The 19246-nt window shown below is 38.0% G+C and overlaps 1 protein-coding gene across 1 annotated transcript in view; it reads right to left on the reverse strand.

Moving 5' to 3' along the window:
• The window catches only part of Luzp2 (leucine zipper protein 2), a 206222-nt gene that overhangs the window by 82580 nt on the left and 104396 nt on the right, over positions 1–19246 (reverse strand). The window contains exon 6 of the mRNA XM_038313970.1: positions 18673–18735. Coding sequence (XP_038169898.1) covers positions 18673–18735 — 63 coding nt within the window. The remainder of the gene's footprint in view (positions 1–18672; positions 18736–19246) is intronic.

Consider the following 19246-nt stretch of genomic DNA (forward strand, 5'->3'; position numbering starts at 1 on the left):
CATGCACGCACACATGCACGCATGCGCGCACACACACACACACACACACACACACAAACACTTGGAAATTTAAAGATTTTTTTAAAGGTAATTCTCATAGATATCTTTACTAGACTACAAATATCATGTTAGCATTTTTATAATATTCTTCAAGGCAATGTTTTATATTTTTCTTACTATTTCTTATACTATTATATGATATTCAAACTATAAAATGATTTTCTAAAGAACAGACATGATCTCTCTCTCTCTCTCTCTCTCTCTATATATATATATATATATATATATATAACATTGTCCTGGGTGCAGGAAAATTCTAAAGGTTTCCTAACAGATGGGGATTTTTAACAGTCAGTTTCTAATCAGCATCCTGGTGAACACTCACTTAGAAGTTGGCTTGCCTCACACTTGCTGAAACCCATAGATTCAGCCAGGAGAAAGACAATGAGCCCAATTCAAGTTAGACAGTTTATACCTCACATTTTAAGCCTGAGAAAGATTAGGATGATGTTGGCAACTCCCATTTTCATTCTCTCTTAGCATTAAACCAGGACCAAGGGAGCCACATGACGGACAGCACAAGCAGTGGGTCTTACTGTCATTGTGAATCAAACTCTAAACTATTGCCAAATAATGCCATAGCTTATATTTGTACCCAAAGGCAAAGGGAAAGTTTAATGGGAAAAGTTCAGTACTTTCATGTAATATATAAGAAGTCTTTATATGGCAGCCTTCTAATAATACTACCTATTCTTATAAATTCCTTGGAAGAGTAAGCAGCACTCCATCCAGGCTCGAGATAAAGGACAAGTGAACATCACCTAGCTGCTCCAAATAAACACTTCCAAATTATCAAAGCACTGTAACCAAGCCAATGGGATAGAAGGGGTTCCCATTTATTGGCAAGTGATACTAAGTGCCAAGGAGATATAAAGTGTTCTGGGGGATGAGTGGAAATAAATAAACTGATATTTATTCACCAACAAATATGAAAATGCTCCACCATTTGAACAATTCCATGGCTACCACAATACAGATGGTTTAATGCTGTCCCGTTGGCTGTAATCATTGTTTATCTGTTTCTAGACTTGATATATTTTTGTCTGACTCTATCACTAAAGGAGTATTATTGACAACTGGGTTTTGCATTTGTTTTGTTGATCACTGAGTCAATAATTTTCAGAATAGTGCTGCATACCCAGGACATGTTTAGTAAACATTTCATCAATGGGAGAGCAGGTGAGCAAACATGATGCCAAGTCATAAAACATGTCTCTCACCTTCTCACAACTCAGTTAATCCTTCTTTGCTACTGAATCACAAGACTGACGAGCACTCAATATGGACTTGTACAAAAATGTCCTGAAGAAGCAGATCTCTCCTTTCTCTGGTAGTTGTTAGACAACAGCTCTGTCCGGGGTAATGGTTACAAGGATTGATGGCTTGCTCACGTTAATGACTAGCATATTAGCATAGGAGACACAGCCCACAATGTTTTACAGTTTCAGGACTGAATCAATTGGGTTATTTCTAAAAGGTACTTTATTTCTTATATGAGAATTATTTGCTGAATGTCAATATCATCTCTATTTGTGCATATTTTTCTGCCACCAGGAGAATGGGTTTAGTTTATTGTTTTAGTCCTGCACAGAGCAGCAGTTATTCTGGATGCATTTCCCAAACACTCTTTCAGCATTCCTATTTAACAAATTAATTTTCCGAAGGCAAAAACATGTACTAAAGCCCCTGCTCACACACCAGTGCATCAGATTCCTACTCTTCTTGAAAATTTTCCTTGAAAATTCATTTTATGGTTGTTAGTAGAGAACAAACACTCAACAACAACAACAACAAACCACAGAGTTTGCTTTGGTTTGGATTCCTTCATGACTGTCTCAAAGGAAAACCAATAGAAGCAAAATGTGGTTGAATTGTTTACAGCAGCTAGACCATCCGTGGGATGGGAGCCCTAGACTATGAGGATGAAGAGGTGGGTAGTAGAGGTCTTCCTGTCATGAAAATACCATCTTTTATGTAGTTGTATATAACATAATTTTCTCAAGAACCTCTAATTTTATATGCATTAAATACTAATTGTGTGGCCTTGTCCTATAGCCACACTGATGATTATCTTGCATATTACCATAAAACCTTCATCTGGTGATGGATAGAGATAGAGACAGAGACCCACATTGAAGCACTGGACTGAGCTCCCAAGGACAGGGAGAAGATGAGCAAGGAAGTCAGGACCATGAGGGATGCGTTCACCCACTGAGACGGTGGGACAGATCTAATGGGAGATCACCAAGGCCAGTTGGAATGGGACTGATGGAGCATGTGATCAAACCGGGCTCTTTGAATGTGGCTGATGGTGGAAGCTGACTGAGAAGCCAAGGACAATGGCACTGGGCTTTGATTTTACTGCATGGACGGGCTCTGTGTGAGCCTTGTCAGTTTGGATGCTCACCTTCCTGGACCTGGGGGGAGTTGGGAGGACCTTGGACTTCCCATAGTGGAGGGATCTCTGACTGCTCTTTGGCCTGGAGAGGGAGGGAGTGGGGGTGTGGGTGGAGGGGAGGGGAGGGAAGTGAAAGGAGGGAAGGGGATAGAAATTTTTAATTAAAAAAATCGTAAAAAGTAATTAAACATAAGGACATCTAGAGCTTTGATGACTGCTATAATTTTTTACCTCATGGCTATCCGTGAAAACAAAACAAAAGAAAACAAAACAATATTATGTCAATTATTGATAGTAGGTAAAGGCAGATCTCAGTTTTAGAAAATGAAGATTGTAAAGCCCATATTGCGAATGCCTCACTTTTCAGTTCTCAGAGTTTTAAGTCATTTTCTCAAATGCCAGTTGTTTTAAGAGACCTATGACTTCATTTCCCACGAGGAATCCTCAATATCAGGTTCTTCTCTACTGTCATTTAGAGCATGAGCATAAATAGTGCTGGATATCGGATGGTGTCTATCACAACTGCTTGAAGGTATGGTGGCCACACTGTCAAGACTGCGAGTGGCAGTTAATCTTGACTGACACCTTGGTAGGAATCAGAATCACTTAGGAACACACCTCTGGAGGTGTTTGTGTGTGTGTGTGTCGGGGGGATGTATTTCCAGAAAGGATATTAATGTTGATAATGAAATCCTATCGCTGGGGTCCCAGATCACACAGAAAAGATAAATTAGGGTGTGAGGCGTGAGCACTAGTTTCTCTGCCCCTTGATTGTAGACAGAGCGCTAGCAGCAGCCTGACTCTCTTGATGCTGCCCTTACCCCACCATACTGGGGTCTATTGTCAAACTGGGAGTCAGCTAAACCTTTCCTTTCTTTAAGGCTATTTATTTAAATGTTTTATAGTGGTGAGAAAAATAGCTAGCATGGTCTGTTCACTGATTACTCACATAAACACTTAAAAAGTGAATGTCAGTCTCCCGGAATCTATGGAAAATTTAAGAGTTCTTAGGTTAATAATGCAAATGAACTTGCAGGCTTTTATAGCCAAGAGAAAACTAAACCCTAAATAATACATGGGAAGAAATGATGGAAATTGGGGCTCAAATTAATGAATAAAAACAAACAAAATATACAGTGAACCAGTAGAATGAAGAGTTGGTTCTTTGAAAAGATAAGCAATAAGCAATACTGACAAATGCAGAAGAAAGTTATCCATGAGAGAGAATACCTAAAATGATAAAATTAGAAATAAAAAGGCAAATATTATAACAGGTATCAACAAAATTCAGAAAATCATAAGGACATGTTTAGAAAAATTTGTATTCCATAAAATTAAAAAAAACCTAAGAGAAACAGACAAGTTATGAGATGCGTATAACAAACAAAAATTAAATCAATATGATATAAATAGATCCGTAACCAGTCAAAAATTAAGTTTCCCAGCAAAAATGAAGCCAAGGACCAGATACTTACCAGAGAATTTCATCATACTTTCAAGGAAAAATTAATGCTTATACTACTCAATTAATCTACAAAGTAGAAAAGTACAAGGTTCCCAAACTCTTTTTATAAAGTCTTACCTTGATTTCAAATGCAGAGAAGACAAAGAAAATAAAATGAAAATTTCAGACGGATATTTCTGATAAACAGAGAGATGACTGTTCTCAAAATCATACTAGAAAACTGAATCAAGCTGTTTTCAAAAAGACCATTATCCCATCCCAACTGGTGTGACTCCAGAAACAAAGGGAAGGTTCAATGAATGCAGATCAGTATGCTATCCTTGGCATAACACAGACTCAAAGACAGGAACCACAGGATTTTCTCATCAGAGACAGGAAAACCATACCTCAAGCTAATAAAGGCATGTACGACGTGCTTATCTCTAATACCATGCTAAATAGAGACAAACTCAGATCCCTATCAAGAGCAAGAACAAGGCAATGGTATCCACTCTCTCTATTGAACACTGTGTCTGAGGGCATAGAATAATGGGGCAAGAGAAGGAAATAAAAAGGTTAGGAAACTAATAAAGGTACCCTGTTTGTAGGCGATATGCAAATCAACTTATTTACATAAGAAATCCTAAAGACTCTAATTAAAAACTTATAATTCCTGCAAAGTAAGAAGATGCAAAGTTAACCCCTCAAAATCAGTAGGCTTCCTACATACAATAACAGACTGGATAAGAAATCAGGGAAACAGTCCCAGTCAAAATAAAATGAAAAAAATAAAATAAAATTTATGCCCTGACAATGGGCAGCCTATATGTGGCAATTTGTTGAACTTGTCCATACTGGGTTTCATGGTCTAAGTTGATGAGGATGGCTAGCCAGGTCTCTTCCTCAGAGGGCAGCAGATCTCATCACAGATGGATCTGAGGCACTATGTGTTTGCTGGGAATTGAACTCAGGACCTTTGTAAGAGCAGGCAATGCTCTAAAACCCTGAGCCATCTCTCCAGCATGTGAGCTATTTCTCCAGTCCACAACAGACACTTAATAAATAAACTGGAAGTAAACCTAACTGATAGAATGAAAGAACTCTACCACATAAATGTTAAGTCACCCAATGAAGAAATTGAATAGAAAACCAGAAGATGGAAAGACATCCCATGCTAATGAATTAGAAGACTCCATTTCCCAACAATGACTGTCCAAATACATCCCTTGTACATTAAAATGTGAGTTAGAAGGTCTTATTGTAGATTAGAATCAGTATTTTAAACATGATCAGAATACATGGTTCTTAGTATATCATAAAAAATAATACTGATAACATGGATAATCTATTATTAAGTAAGTTGATATCTTTCTTTCAATGTACTTTGTCTAGTGTTGGGGCATCATATTATTAGCCTTAGACTTGTTTTTAAACTCACTTGCCAATAAATACATCCATTGAAAATTGATAAGCAGAACTAATTCAAATAAAAAACACTCAGACTGATTGCACAGATATGTGTTTATTGAATATTATATTCAGTTAAAGGTAAATACCAGCTCACATGGAAACTTTATGTGCTGATTACGCTTAATTGTGAACCTGTGAGGATTTAGAAAATCACACAGGAGATGTGCTATTGCCTTGGTTGTAATGGTGTTTACAGAACTTTACAAAAACAGGAAAACCTACTGAGAATGTGGGAAGCATCACTCCAACCACTTCAGGTCAATTCTAAATACACAACCAATAATTTCCTATGGGCCAGTAAATATGCAAATTGCAAGTTACACAAATGCAAATCAAGTAGATCCTATCCCCTAGCTTCTGCCCTGTGGTAGGAGAGCAGCTCCTCGGTGGGTGGGGCAGCTGTGGTGAAAAAGATGCTGTCAAGTTCTGAGAAAAAAATCTCCTTCTACAAAAAGTAACTCCCGAAGTGTGGTACTGGACTGAAGAGGTTGTGTGATTATTTTCTGAGGTCCGATAATACAACTTTTATTTTTATAGCTGAAGTGTGTCTTACTTGAGCTAATTGGGTTAATGACTAAAGTTTGAACAAAAGATAAAACATAATTGGAGCCAAAGCAGTAATCTACAAAGAACAATCACAACCTTGGTTGAAACATTTACTCACACTTAATGGCTTAGACTTAATTAAATGCTCATTATTAGAGCTATCAAAAAGAACAAAGGAACCTAGTGTAAAAGACTTGACATGCCCCTACCCCCTCCCATTTACTTGCCTTAAGAATTATGAAAAGGTTCTTATTTTTCAAGGATTTGGCCTTTATTCTTTAACCTGGAATAAATCACCCAAGGGATCTGTAGAATACTGCATATATGCCAAAATGTGGGCTGCATGGAGGGGCTGACTACTTTGGCCATCCTAAAATGTGATACATATTGTTTTTAGCACTTAGGAAAGGAGGAAAGAAAGCCTTGATAAAATCCTGACAGTTCACAGACTCAGTATCTTACTAGTGTGTGGCAGTTGGTGCCCACGCACCTCATCTGGAAGCTCTTGCCGAGCTAAGACACACCTGTGCAAAGGCAGTAAACCAGGAAGCATTGGATGGGTTTTATGCCAGTTGGATGCCAATGCTGCTTCCCTGAATCCCAAGCTAGTGCCAGGGGATGTGATCTTTACTCTGTCCCTCCTGGGCCAACTGAAGATACATGAATACAAGCCAGACTTCACTTGAAGGAGTTCGTGAAATTGCCACAGAAAACAAGGAAGATAAAGATTCTTTTCCCAACCTCAGTGTCAATCCCAGGACCTCTAGCATGCTAGGAAAATGCTATGCTCACAGTTCCTCAGAAAGCTTCTAGTGGAAGTCTTCATTAGCAGAGTTTTTTTACAGTTGTAGAAACTTAGGAAGATAATTAACTTAATCTTTTATGAAATTTCCTTCTTAATAAAAGTGTATTAAATATTTAGCTGCATGAAATATTTGTCCTTGGGCTTAAATGTGACAAAAAAAAATTCTGAAAGAAAAAAAGAAAGGCAATAATCTGATATACATAATTTTCTCTATATAATTTTTAAAAAGTATTCATTTTTTCCTTTGAGATAATTATTTGGAAATTACCACTGTAATTTTGTTTTGGTTTTAGCAAAATCGGCTTCTTGTAACTCAGTTCATTACCTCAATTGCTTCTATGAAGGCAAAAAGAACTTAGTTTCTGTTCGTTTGTCTCATGTGCCACTAGTTCCTCATCAGGGATCTTCCAGGCCTCAGACTGTGACCAGGAGGGGCCATGTGCTTCCTCCCCTCTCCTGCAGCTGCATTCCCTTTAATCCAGTTGGTCAGGGCTCAGAATGAGGTGATCTAGATCTAATCCAAGGAACTGACAAGGAATACATTAATTATGCATCTTATTTTTTTTCTGAATATGGGAAATACCTTGAATGATTGCTTTTTATGTCTTTTATTCTTCCTCCATCCATCTTTCTATTTATCAATTCAGCTGCTACATAGTACAGTCATTTACCATGATTCTTTATATTCATAAACCATCTACCTTATCATCCCACATTCTTCCTCTTAGCTGCCCAAATACATATCCATCTCAGTGACTCTTAATTCACCGTTAGCTGCTTGTACCAAAGAAACTAGTGAAAACCTAGACACAGAAAGACAATTATCACATGTACTCACTCATAAGTGGTTTTTAAACATAAAACAAAGAAAACCAGCCCACAAATCATATTCCCAGAGAACCTAGACAATAATAAGGACAGTAAGAGAGACTTATATAGATATAATCTACATGGGAAATAAAAAAAGACAAGATCTCCTTAGTAAATTTGGAGGATGGGGACCTTGGGAAAGGTTTGAAGTGGAGGGGAGAGGCAAGAAAAGGAGCAGAGAAAAATGTAGAGGTCAACATGAATCAGTAAAAAAGAAAACATTGCATCGTGCATTGAATAGACAGATTTTACATTATTAAAGCTATCTCAAGTTGGACATAGTAGGAGTACTACTATAATCCTGGCAGGAAATTTGGGTGTGATCTGAATATGTGAAGCACTCTTTTTTCCTGCTATATTTTCTTTATTATTATTATTTATGTTATTTTTAATAAAAAATTTCCACCTCCTCCCATTTTCCCCTCCCCCAATTCCCCCTCCCCCTCTCTCTCCAGTCCAAAGAGCAGTCAGGGTTCCTGGCCCTGGTGAAGTCCAAGGTCCTCCCTGCTCCATCCAGGTCTAGGAAGGTGAGCATCCAAACATCCCACAAAGCCAGTACATGCAGTAGGATCAAAACCCAGTGTCATTGTCCCTGGCTTCTCAATCAGTCCTATCAGTCCTCCTTGTCAGCCACATTCAGAGAGACTGGTTTGATCACATCCTCCATCAGTCCCAGTCCAGGTGGCCTTGGAGAGATCCCATTAGATCAGCCTCACTGTCTCAGTGGTGGGCACACCCCTCACTGTCCTGACTTCCTTGCTCATGTTCTCCCTCCTTCTCATTTGGACCTTAGGAGCTCAGTCCAGTGCTCCAATATGGGTCTCTGTCTCTATCTCCATCCATCACCAGATGAAGGTTCTATGGTGATATGCAAGATATTCATCAGTATGGCTATAGGATAGGACTATTTCAGGCTCCCTCTCCTCAGCTGCCCAAGGATCTAGCTAGGGACATCTCCATGGACACCTATGGTATGTACTCACTCATAAGTGGATTCTAGCCATAAATAAAGGACATTGAGCCTATAATACATGATCCTAGAGAAGCTAAACAAGAAGGTGAACCCAAAGAAAAACATATAGTTATCCTCCTGGATATTGGAAGGAAACAAGATTGCCAGGCAAAAATTGGAAAATTGGGGGTGGGGGTGGGGTGGGAGTAAGGGGAGATGGGGAGAAAAAAGTGAGAATGGGAGGATGGGGACAGCTTGGGGGAATGGGACCATTGGGATGGAAGAAGGGTGGTTATGGGAGCAGGGAAGTATATATCTTAATTAAGGGTGCTATTTTAGGGTTGGCGAGAGACTTGACTTGGTGTTTCCAAGTGTCCATGGAGATATCCCTAGCTATGAGGCACTCTTTAAAAGCACCAGCAAAAAGCACTAGCTCTACAAAATAAGTTTCAAAAGTCATAATTTGTCAAGTGAAGGATGACTTTGAAGACATTGCATGGCAAGGGAACAAGCCCCAGGGAGATCTAAGATGGGGAACCAAAGACTACAAAAAAGTGAGACCCTATTTCCAGTGTCCGATGTTAGAGGAATGAAGAGGTTGAAGGTAGCTCTAGGACAGCCTTGGAAACTACAAAGAGACGGGCAGCATTTGTGGAAGAACTGTCCAGGCAATGGGAAAACGGACAGTACAAAGTGGTCTGGTTTGAGACCTTTAAAAACATTTGCTCCATTCATAATGGCAGACACTTGGGATCCCTGTAAGTGCTTGGAAATGGGATGGGTCGGAGCTAACTGGAGAGGAGCTTGTAGGGAAAGAGTTCAAACATTTCTGAGGTTATAAGCCAGTGAATGGGCACTGCGTTGGCAGCATCTCACGGATCTTACCTAGGATTCTGAGTTTCAGAAGAAGTATGCTCTTATGCGCTATTCCTTCCCGCTGCCCCATTATGGAAAAAGTGGGGCGGAGAGGAAAAGATGCTGAAAAAAATGTATCTTGAGAACCAATTGTAGTTCTAATCTCTAGAGCTGGCAGAGAGGAGCCTATATGAGGAATATGTTGCTCTTGCCAGCGGCAGCTGGCAATTAATGCTGAAATGTGGCTTCCAACTTGCAAAGAACTGAGGATTTCTCTGCACAGATTTAAAGAGACTTGGCACACACTCAGTTTTCTACTGCACTGTGCTAAAATCAATTTTGTATAAATGAAGTCAGAAATGTGCATGAGGCTAATTTTATCCATATTAACCTTCACACAAATTTAGGAAAAGTTTAGGAAGTACTGAAGTTAAAGCTGCTACCCTGAATCCAAAACAAAAACAACAAACAAACAAACCCCCCAAACCAAACCAAATCAGAATAAACAATGGCAGCAACAACAAAACAAGCAAAAACACAGCACCTAATCAATAAAAGCTTTCAGTTTTGCTGTCCATGTCCTCTGATGCCCTTGGGCCATAGACTGTGGTACTACTCTGTCCACTCCAAAATCACCTTCCCCAATTCCTTTATCTGGATAATGACTTCTTACTCGAAGTCAAGGGCAAACTTATTTTTCCTAAAAATGTTATGGAAAGGTTCCAATCATAACACCACCTCTCTGACATCCCCAGAGCGACAGCAAGTTTTCTGCCTGCTCCACTCTGAACTCCGCAAAATTCCATGCTGCTGCAGCTAAGTAAATTGGAATAAATGAGTATTAGCTTGACTTCATTAAACAATCCAACAGAGAAAACAGACTATCATTTATGTGGTCATGGTGGAACACAAAAAGAGACTCTGAGGTGGGAGGACAGAGGCATGCAGAATGTAATGTGTTTTCCTCTAGGAGAACAGACACAGTCAGATAAGATCAAGCATGGGATGTAACAGACAAGAAAAGGAGCAAATAGTTATTATTCATTTGCGTCTTTTCTGGGCATCCCACAAAAGTGCAAACCTCCCTCATTTTGAAGCTAAAACTAAGAATTTACATAATTTGATGAAAATTGCTCTGTCACAGGTAAAATCAGAAGTTTTGAAAGTCGGAAATCTGAATCAAAATCAGATATCTCAATTTTCTTTTTATGTTTCATATTCAAAGTACTTATGTCTTGCAATAGCTTTAGAGACAAAGCCTCACCACCAAACCCTACTCAAAATGACATAAGATTTGATCCCATGACACAGGAATTATACAGCATAGGGGGAGGGGAAGTACTAGTCAGGATAATTGTCTTCTGTGTTCTTCTCAGTCAGCTCTCATCTTACTCTGAAACATCTAGATACTAACAAAGAAAATTAATCTGAGTGATTCACTCACACTTGATACAATGTTGAAACCTCTGCTGATGACTTTTTTTTTTTTCGAGACAGGGTTTCTCTGTGGCTTTGGAGCCTGTCCTGGAACTAGCTCTTGTAGACCAGGCTGGTCTCGAACTCACAGGGATCCTCCTGCCTCTGCCTCCCGAGTGCTGGGATTAAAGGCGTGCGCCACCACCGCCCGGCTCTGATGACTTTTCTATACCCCTCAACTATGTAAAAAGACATAGGGGTGAGCACCTGTGCACATGGCTGAGCAAAGTCTACCCCAGTAACAAGAGGAGCAATAATATTAGGAAACATTAAAAAATTGACTTCACAAAAACAATATTTTAACTTTGAAAATCCCATGTAAGAAAAAGGAACAATAAATACTTGGGGGAAACATCTGAACAACTATGCCTGGCAATGAACTTGTCCCTGAAATATATGTAGGAGCAGGTTAGTGTGATAATAATATGTGTTTAAAGGGATAAAACACTTCATCATATTTCCACAGAGCTGATACTCAAACAAAACTGAGAACAAAAAGGTGTTCTCACTATCAGTCTTAAAATCAAATTATAATATACTCTCATTACTATGAGCATAAAAGAAAGGCAGCATTTAAAACAACTGACTCACCAAGTTTCCAGAACAGAACAAGTATTATATGCAAATTTGTACTCAGTAAAGCTTATTTTACTATATAAGTTATATATATATATATATATATATATATATATATATATATATATATATATATATATATATGTATACACTGTGCATGTATATGTGTGTGTGTTGGGGACACAGGCTTTCAGTCCCTCCAGTCCTCTGCAAGAGATGATGCTCTGTTAAAGAGTTAGATTCAAATAATTTCCTTAGCCATGGCCTGTATCCAGTCCGATGCCTAAAACCCTGGATGTTCTTGATAAACATATATTGAGTAGATCAATTTCATATTTATCCATTTGATAAATTTCCATCTGTGGACTAGTTTCATAATTTGTAATAATTAGTGCTTATTAGTGCTTATTATTCATATATTTCTCTTTGAACAGAGACTGAGCTCGAAAGCATAAGCAAAGATTGTATAATGTACTTGCACATTATAATACTATCGGCTTTTGAAAATTATTCTAATTTTAAAATAGTTAAGTCCAGCTATGGATATTAGAGAAAGTTTGCAACTTTAGTGATGCACACACATGTACACATGCATACTCACATAGTTGTTAAGTGCTAAAAGTACATTACATTGAAAAGAAAATTAGCTCTGTACATTTCATGATGCAGTTAGAGGGTTCCTATGTCCTCTACTGTTGTCTAGCAGATGCTTTTCCTTCCCATCAAAACACTAGAGTCACAAGTTTTATCTCCCCATGCCTAATAATGGAAGGAAAATGTGGAAAAACAGATAAAATCTGTTTTATCTACAGACATTAAAGAAAAGAAAAGAGAAAGTAAACTGGAAGAACAGAAGGCAGCTCACACTTAGAACGACTGTTGTTAGGTTTATTTGATGCTTCTGCAGTATGGTGACAATTCCTGAAAAAACAAAGTGAGACCACACAGCTCCCTAAGCAGGAGAAAAACCCAGGGTTCAATCTAAGCTCAATATTAATGGATTGCTGATATTATGAAAAAATAAAAGCTCTAGTTTTTATGAATAGCAAAAGCTAATTCTTCCTCTGCTTTACATGCTAGGTAGGAAAATGAGTTGACAGTTCAGCTAAATTTATTCATCATATTTTGAAAATAACTACTTGATGCCATTTTATAGGTGAGAATTCACCTGTGTTCAAATTCATACCATAACTAGCAGTATATTACATATGTAAGGGTATGTAATATCCATTTCTAAACACTGAGCTATCTTGGTTCCTTTAAAGATCAATGATAAAGAGAGTGGTCCAGCTCTAAGTGAAATATAAGCTTGGAAGCCACCTAAGACAGGTAAAAACATCTCTGGATAGCTATTCTTGGTTGTCAACTTGACTACATCTGGAATTAACTAGAATCCAAGCAGATGGGCACAACTGTGAAGAATTTTTATTAATTCAGTCATTGGGAATGGAAAGGCCCACTTTTAATTGGGCTTTTTTGATGTGGGAAGAACAGCTAATTTAAACTAAAGATTGGTATATTTAACTTTTATTGAAGAATAAAGATGAAGATTGGGACCATCGTTTCTTTTGTAATTCTATATAAAGTAAATGGAAGAAGAAAACTTACTCTCTCTTTGCCTGCTGGCCCTTACTCTTGCTAGCAAGTTCATTTCTTCATTGATACTAGAGCCTCCTTCTGAAGGATTCCAATGTATACTGAAGACCAGCTGAGATTTCAGCCTTGTAGACTGAAAAACTGGTGGATTCTTGAATTCTAATTCTTGATTATTAGTAAAAAGTCATTGTTAGACTAACTGGACCACAGCCTGCAAGACACTGTAATAAATCCATACACACACACACACACACACACACACATATACATTCACACACACACACACACACACACACAAGTAGATGAGTTACTGGGAAATACCAAGGAATTGTTGGAATGCATAATGTTCTGTTTCTCTAGACAACCTTGAATAATAACCCTATTACTCAGGTTATTTTCTCTTTCTTTAACAGTCAAGTATTTAGTTTAAATGAGAAAAGTTTTATTTTCCATTGAATAGCAATACAATTTTTATCCTCATTAAATTTTTTATTAGAAAGAAATAGGAAAATAATAGATTATGAGTTGACAATTTATTCTATCATATGGGTACAATGTTTCTATACTATCAGCTGTCTTTTCTGTTGTTGTTTGTCTTATACAGACACTAATGCCAAAGTCTTTTGAGTTAGCAAGTTACCCTGCTCGGCTACTGATCTTTCCTTTGCATTATTTATTCTGAAAATGCTCTCTTCTGTGTAATTTTAATGTATAATGTGTTATTGTGGAATACTATAATTTTAGTATGCTGTGAACTCTAGAATTTAATCTTTCTTCTTCAGAACAATGACTTTCCTGGGACAGATGCAGAAGTGGGGTTTCTGGGGATATGAAGTTCTGGTTTAAAATTTTTTATTTGTTTTTATTTTGATTCTGTTTATTTTCTTTTGTCTGACTTTGCAGAATCCCATAAGGCCAGTTTCATGCTTGTATAGAATAAAATGTAGTTTAAGCATATTGCCCTGTGCTGTGTGCTACCCTTCCCTCACTCCCTTGCCCCCATAGTCTCCTCCCCCACAGACAGTCTTGCTTCCAATATTTCAGATTTTTGAGGAAGACCCATATTATTTGCTTCATTAACTATACTAATTTATGCCCCACCATGTGTGTGTGAGAGTTCCCCTTTCTCTATGTTCTTCCAAGTATTTTATTTTATTTTTTTTCTTTTTTTCCGTTTATTTTTTTTTTATTAAAAATTGCCATCTCCTCCCCTCCTCCTCCCCCTCCCCTCACTTCCCCTCTACCCATACCCCCACTCCCTCCCTCTCCAGGCCAAAGAGCTTTAAATATTTTATCTTTTAATAACTGTATTTACAAGATGGTTGAGAAGAAATTTCTCAAGTTCATCATTTTGCTTTATATTAGTGCAAGCCATTATGCCTCTACACATATATGCAGTTATTATGCATCAATTATAATGACATAAATAGAGACTGGGAGAATACTTAGTGGATAAATTGTTTTCTTTGCAAATGTGAGTACCAGATATCAAAACCCCAAACCCACATAAAATCTGGGTGAGCATGGTAGTCATCTCTAATTCCAGGATTGTAGTGATAAGAGCGGCGGGCTGCTTCCCGCCACTGGCTGTCGCCTAGCTTTACCTGAAATAATTACATGGAAACTGTATTAATTTAAACACTGCTTGGCCCATTAGTTTTAGCCTCTTATTGGCTAATTTTTATATCTTGTCTTAATCCATATTTAGTAATCTGTATATCACCACGAGGTAGTGGCTTACCAGGAAGGATCTTAGCCTGCATCCGTCTCAGAGAGGAGAGGCATGGCATCTGCCTGAGGCATCTGCCTGACTCTGCTTTCTTTCTCCCACAATTTTGTTCTGTCTACTTCACCTACTTAATTTTCTGTCCTATTAAAGGGCCAAGGCAGTTTCTTCATCAACCAATGAAAGTAACACATAGGCAGATGACCCTCCTTCATCACCAATTTACCAAATACTTCTTCAATAGAATAAAGTCAGGTTTAGTGATTTTATTGCATGTGTTATCACTGGTAAAACACACCCAATACGAACTTCCTAAAGATTCTGTTCTGGCCATTCCTAAGAGGGATGAAATTTATAGTGGTCAGTTTCTCCTTTTTATAAAGTGCTAAAAATAGTGTCTGTTGCTCAATGTTTCATGCAATTACCTTGCGCAGCAACTATCTTCTCTTTCATTACACAAAGGTTAACGAACACCCTTGTAAGTGAACAAAGAGCACGAACGATGTTCACAGATGCAGATTCAGCTTGGTTTCTTTGTTTTCAGAGACAGAGTCTCAGTACACAGGCCTTGGCTGTCTTGGAAGTCATAGAGATATGCCTGCCTCTGCATCCAGAGTTCTAAGTTTAAAGGGACACACCACATCCAGATCAAGACAAGCATCTAATGTTGCTGCCAAAAGGGTCATCAAAGAACAGCAGTTTGCTCCTGTCATTTGAATCTATTTTCATCACCATTAGGATGAAGGATAGGTAAACAAGGTACCAAAAATAAATAAATAAATAAATAAATAAATAAAAATTATATAGAGGGTCAGATCCCTGAATGTTTATTACTCTTTCTATCACTTTATGGTTATAAGTTATGCATTTGGAATAGAGATGTTACTGTATATTTTCCTTATTTTAATTGGAAATGAGAGCAATTTTAGGGTGGTTAACTACAAGAATTGAGAAGAATGGACTCTTCCTGGACAGCAACTTCAAAGTGCTCACCTATGTACCTAAAATGTGCTGTGATATCTAGTTTAAAATTTCAGAAACTAAACTGAACATGTCTGACTAGGAATATGGGTTTAATCATCTGTGTACTAAGAAAAATAGGATGAGTAAACATTTATGAACATCCTCTACCACCACAGCATCACATTTGTGCAGTGAAAGTCCTTCCAGACAATTCCTAAAAGCAAGTGATTTTCCCCTAAGAGGTTCATAATAGCTGACTGCTCTATTTATACTCATAGAAATATGAAATCACCTTCATATATTATAAATTAGAGGCCTTTTCAGAGAGAAGGCTGCTTGGGACGCGAAGTCGTAAACTTAAGATGATGGGATGGACAAGAGTCTGTAAGGCAAGCAGCAATCCCAGGCTCAACTCACCCCTCAGATCCAAAGGGCAATGTGCTATCAACATCACTGTCTTTATTTTGACTGGATTCTCTAACATTAAGAAATGTTATAGGTTTCACAGATCTAACTTTTATAGTGTATTACAATGGCCTTCAATTATCACCGCAGTGATCAGGCAGAAATGACCCAATCTTATCTGAACAGGTTGGCTCTGCAGAAACACCATGGCATAAAGCTTGACATTTGAATACCAGACAGGAGTGAATTTTGAAAACCGTATCAAAATTTAGAATGAGAATTTGAATCTAGATGGGAAGCCAATGGGAAAGGGTAAAAGAGTTATTAGTAATGTCCAGAATGGACATAGCCTGGAATCGGGGAAAACACAAACATAATGAAATTTATAAAATACTTAGAAGCTCAGCATTGTGATGTGTTCTACACATTGTGATGTGTTCTACTATCACTTGATATGTTTGCCATCATAAAAGACACTCTAGTCAAGCAAGGGTACTCATAATGGAAGAAGACAAGTTTCTACACACAACAATTTCTTATCTTTTAAAATAATAATAAACTGGTCACCTTACAGAGTGTTGACTGCTTTCAACTGCACAATGCTGGATGAGTCTCAGATATTAGCTATGTGAACTTGCCCAGCCTTCTCTTTCCCACAGTGAGTCATAAAAACTAGTTCTTCCTCAATGCAGCCATGCTGCTGACCAAGAAAACCCCCTTTTCTTCTGTGGTTCTTCAGAAAGGCTAGCAGTAACGGCATACTCTGATCTACAATGGCTAATTGCAGGTCATAAACACAACATTCCAGAGGTGGCAGGCCAAGTCTCCCTCAGCAGGGAGGAATGCCAGAAATGGTGAGAGGTGATGGCACAGACAAGTCCTTCTGAGCTTCTCTTTAGTCACTTATGCTATCTTGTTTTTTATTCAATCCAATTTACACATCATTGTTTATTCTCTACTGAAATTACTCCTAATCAATGACAATTTTCCTCAGATATTTGGGCCTTCATGTCAGACAGTTCCAGAAGTTTTCTTAGGGCTTTGGAGACTTTGGGATAAAGGTCACCAAAGTAACGGCAGGAAGAACATTTGTCAAGATGTGCCAGAATCACATGCTATGTGCAAATACCTGTTGGAAAAATCAGAACATTTCCTCTGATTCTAAAGCCAAGAGCAAGTACAGCACACCACTCTGTCATCTCTCACTGTTTCCAGTAGAAATCACCTCACTCCCACATTTTCACTTATGGTGATCATTACAATGGAAATGTGTTGAAAAGTAAATATTACATATAATTTAATCTTATTTTAATGAATATTAGTATAGTTAGGAAATCCTAAGTAATTATTCCAGTACTCCATGAGAAAAAGCAGGTTGAAAAAGAATACAAGACAAGGGTCTTTACTTTCTGTTCCCGTGTGAGAATGAACAGGCTGTAAGGGATTCTCATGAACTTAGTTACACAACACAAAATGTTCTATAGTTTTCAAGATGGCAAATATGAAATGAATGCCATGGGATTATGTTGTGGAACAATCGTTCTGCATACTGTGATGATGTGTTGCTCTCACTGGTTTAATAAAGAACTAAATGCCAATAGCTAGGCAGGAAGAGGTTAGGTGGCACTTTTGAACAGGGAGAGAGCTCATTGGGATGAAGAAGAGCAGAGACATTAGCCAGATGGAGAGGAAACAAGGTATTCAAGAGGATAGGTAAATTATATGAGCCATGTGGCAGCACATAGATTGATTAAAAATGGGTTAATATAAGTTGTAAGAGCTCATTAGGAGCAATTCCAATTTATTGGCTGAGCTTTTATAATTAATAAGAAGTCTCCATGTGGTTATTTGGGATTGGACTGGTGGGATAAAAAAGTTTGCATACAGGGTTAAATCAAAAAGCTTTATTCTGTAATTTCTATGACCACATACACCCCTCTCTTGACTTACTTGCTTCATTGGTAAAAAAGATTCAAATATTTAATTCAGAGCTAATAAACCTAATCTTTCCCTTCAAAGGTCTGTAATTTAGTCATATCTGCAAAGCCTCCTGTGACAGAAGATAATACTCCTAAAGTCCAGGAATTCAGAACCATGAATCCCTAAGGATTCTTCTCTTCACATTCTCAGTGGATGCAGAATTCAGAAGTTCAGGTTTTGATCAGACTGACCCTGACTGAATGTCAGTAAACTTCTGTGAAGATTGCAAGGTAACCAGTCAACTCTACGTGCAAAAACTTCCTCAATATATCCTCTAGTCTCTGGACATATATCAAAGGCAACCCTGTTAAACTGTAGGGAGAGTTATACGCGCTTTAAATACATTAGAACCAAATCTGCCTTGGGAAACAAAAGGACCTAATGATTTACTAATATGCTTTCATTAAGAGGTAGGAAAATGGAGAGAACCTCGACTCAGCCAACAGTAATTCTTCATTAGAATGTCCAGAAATTTCAATTAGTCAAAGCCCTTTTGAGAATGTTCGATGTTGGGCAGGCATTTGGGAGAAAAAGTGGGCAAGACGCTTACCTTAAATAACAAATCTTTCTTCCCATAACGGAGCTCCTTCAGTTGGGCTTGGATTTTTTTCGACTGCAAAAGCAGAGATATGCATTAGTGCCTATGCTAACTTTTATTTTCAATCTTGAAGATTTAAATTTTTCCACACTGCACAGGAGTAAACGCTTTAGCCTAGTCAAGCAAAAGCCTGTAATTTGGACAATCAACAGAGAAGATTAATTTAGCTTTAACATCAGACACATAGACATCTGTGTCAGGAAGCAAGATTTCCATCTGTTTAAAAAATCATATGTTTACAAAGGTGTTATTTAATAACTTTCTGTATTCTACTCTACACACAAACACACAAAATATCTGTAATGAGGCATGATAAAAGAATTCTAATTTTAAGTGGCAAAGGTGATGTGGGATTCCCCTCTGTATGTTGTGAATAACATTGGTTAATAAAGAAACTGGCTTGGTCTGATAGGATAGAATAGGGCTAAGCAGAGAAAAACTAAAGTGAATGCTGGGAGAAAACAGGACAGAGTCAGAAAGAAGCCATGCAGCCCAGTCAGAGGCAGATGGACAGAACCTTGCCAGG

This window comes from Arvicola amphibius, chromosome 12 (genome assembly GCF_903992535.2).
Source record: "Arvicola amphibius chromosome 12, mArvAmp1.2, whole genome shotgun sequence".
Classification (NCBI taxonomy): domain Eukaryota; kingdom Metazoa; phylum Chordata; class Mammalia; order Rodentia; family Cricetidae; genus Arvicola; species Arvicola amphibius.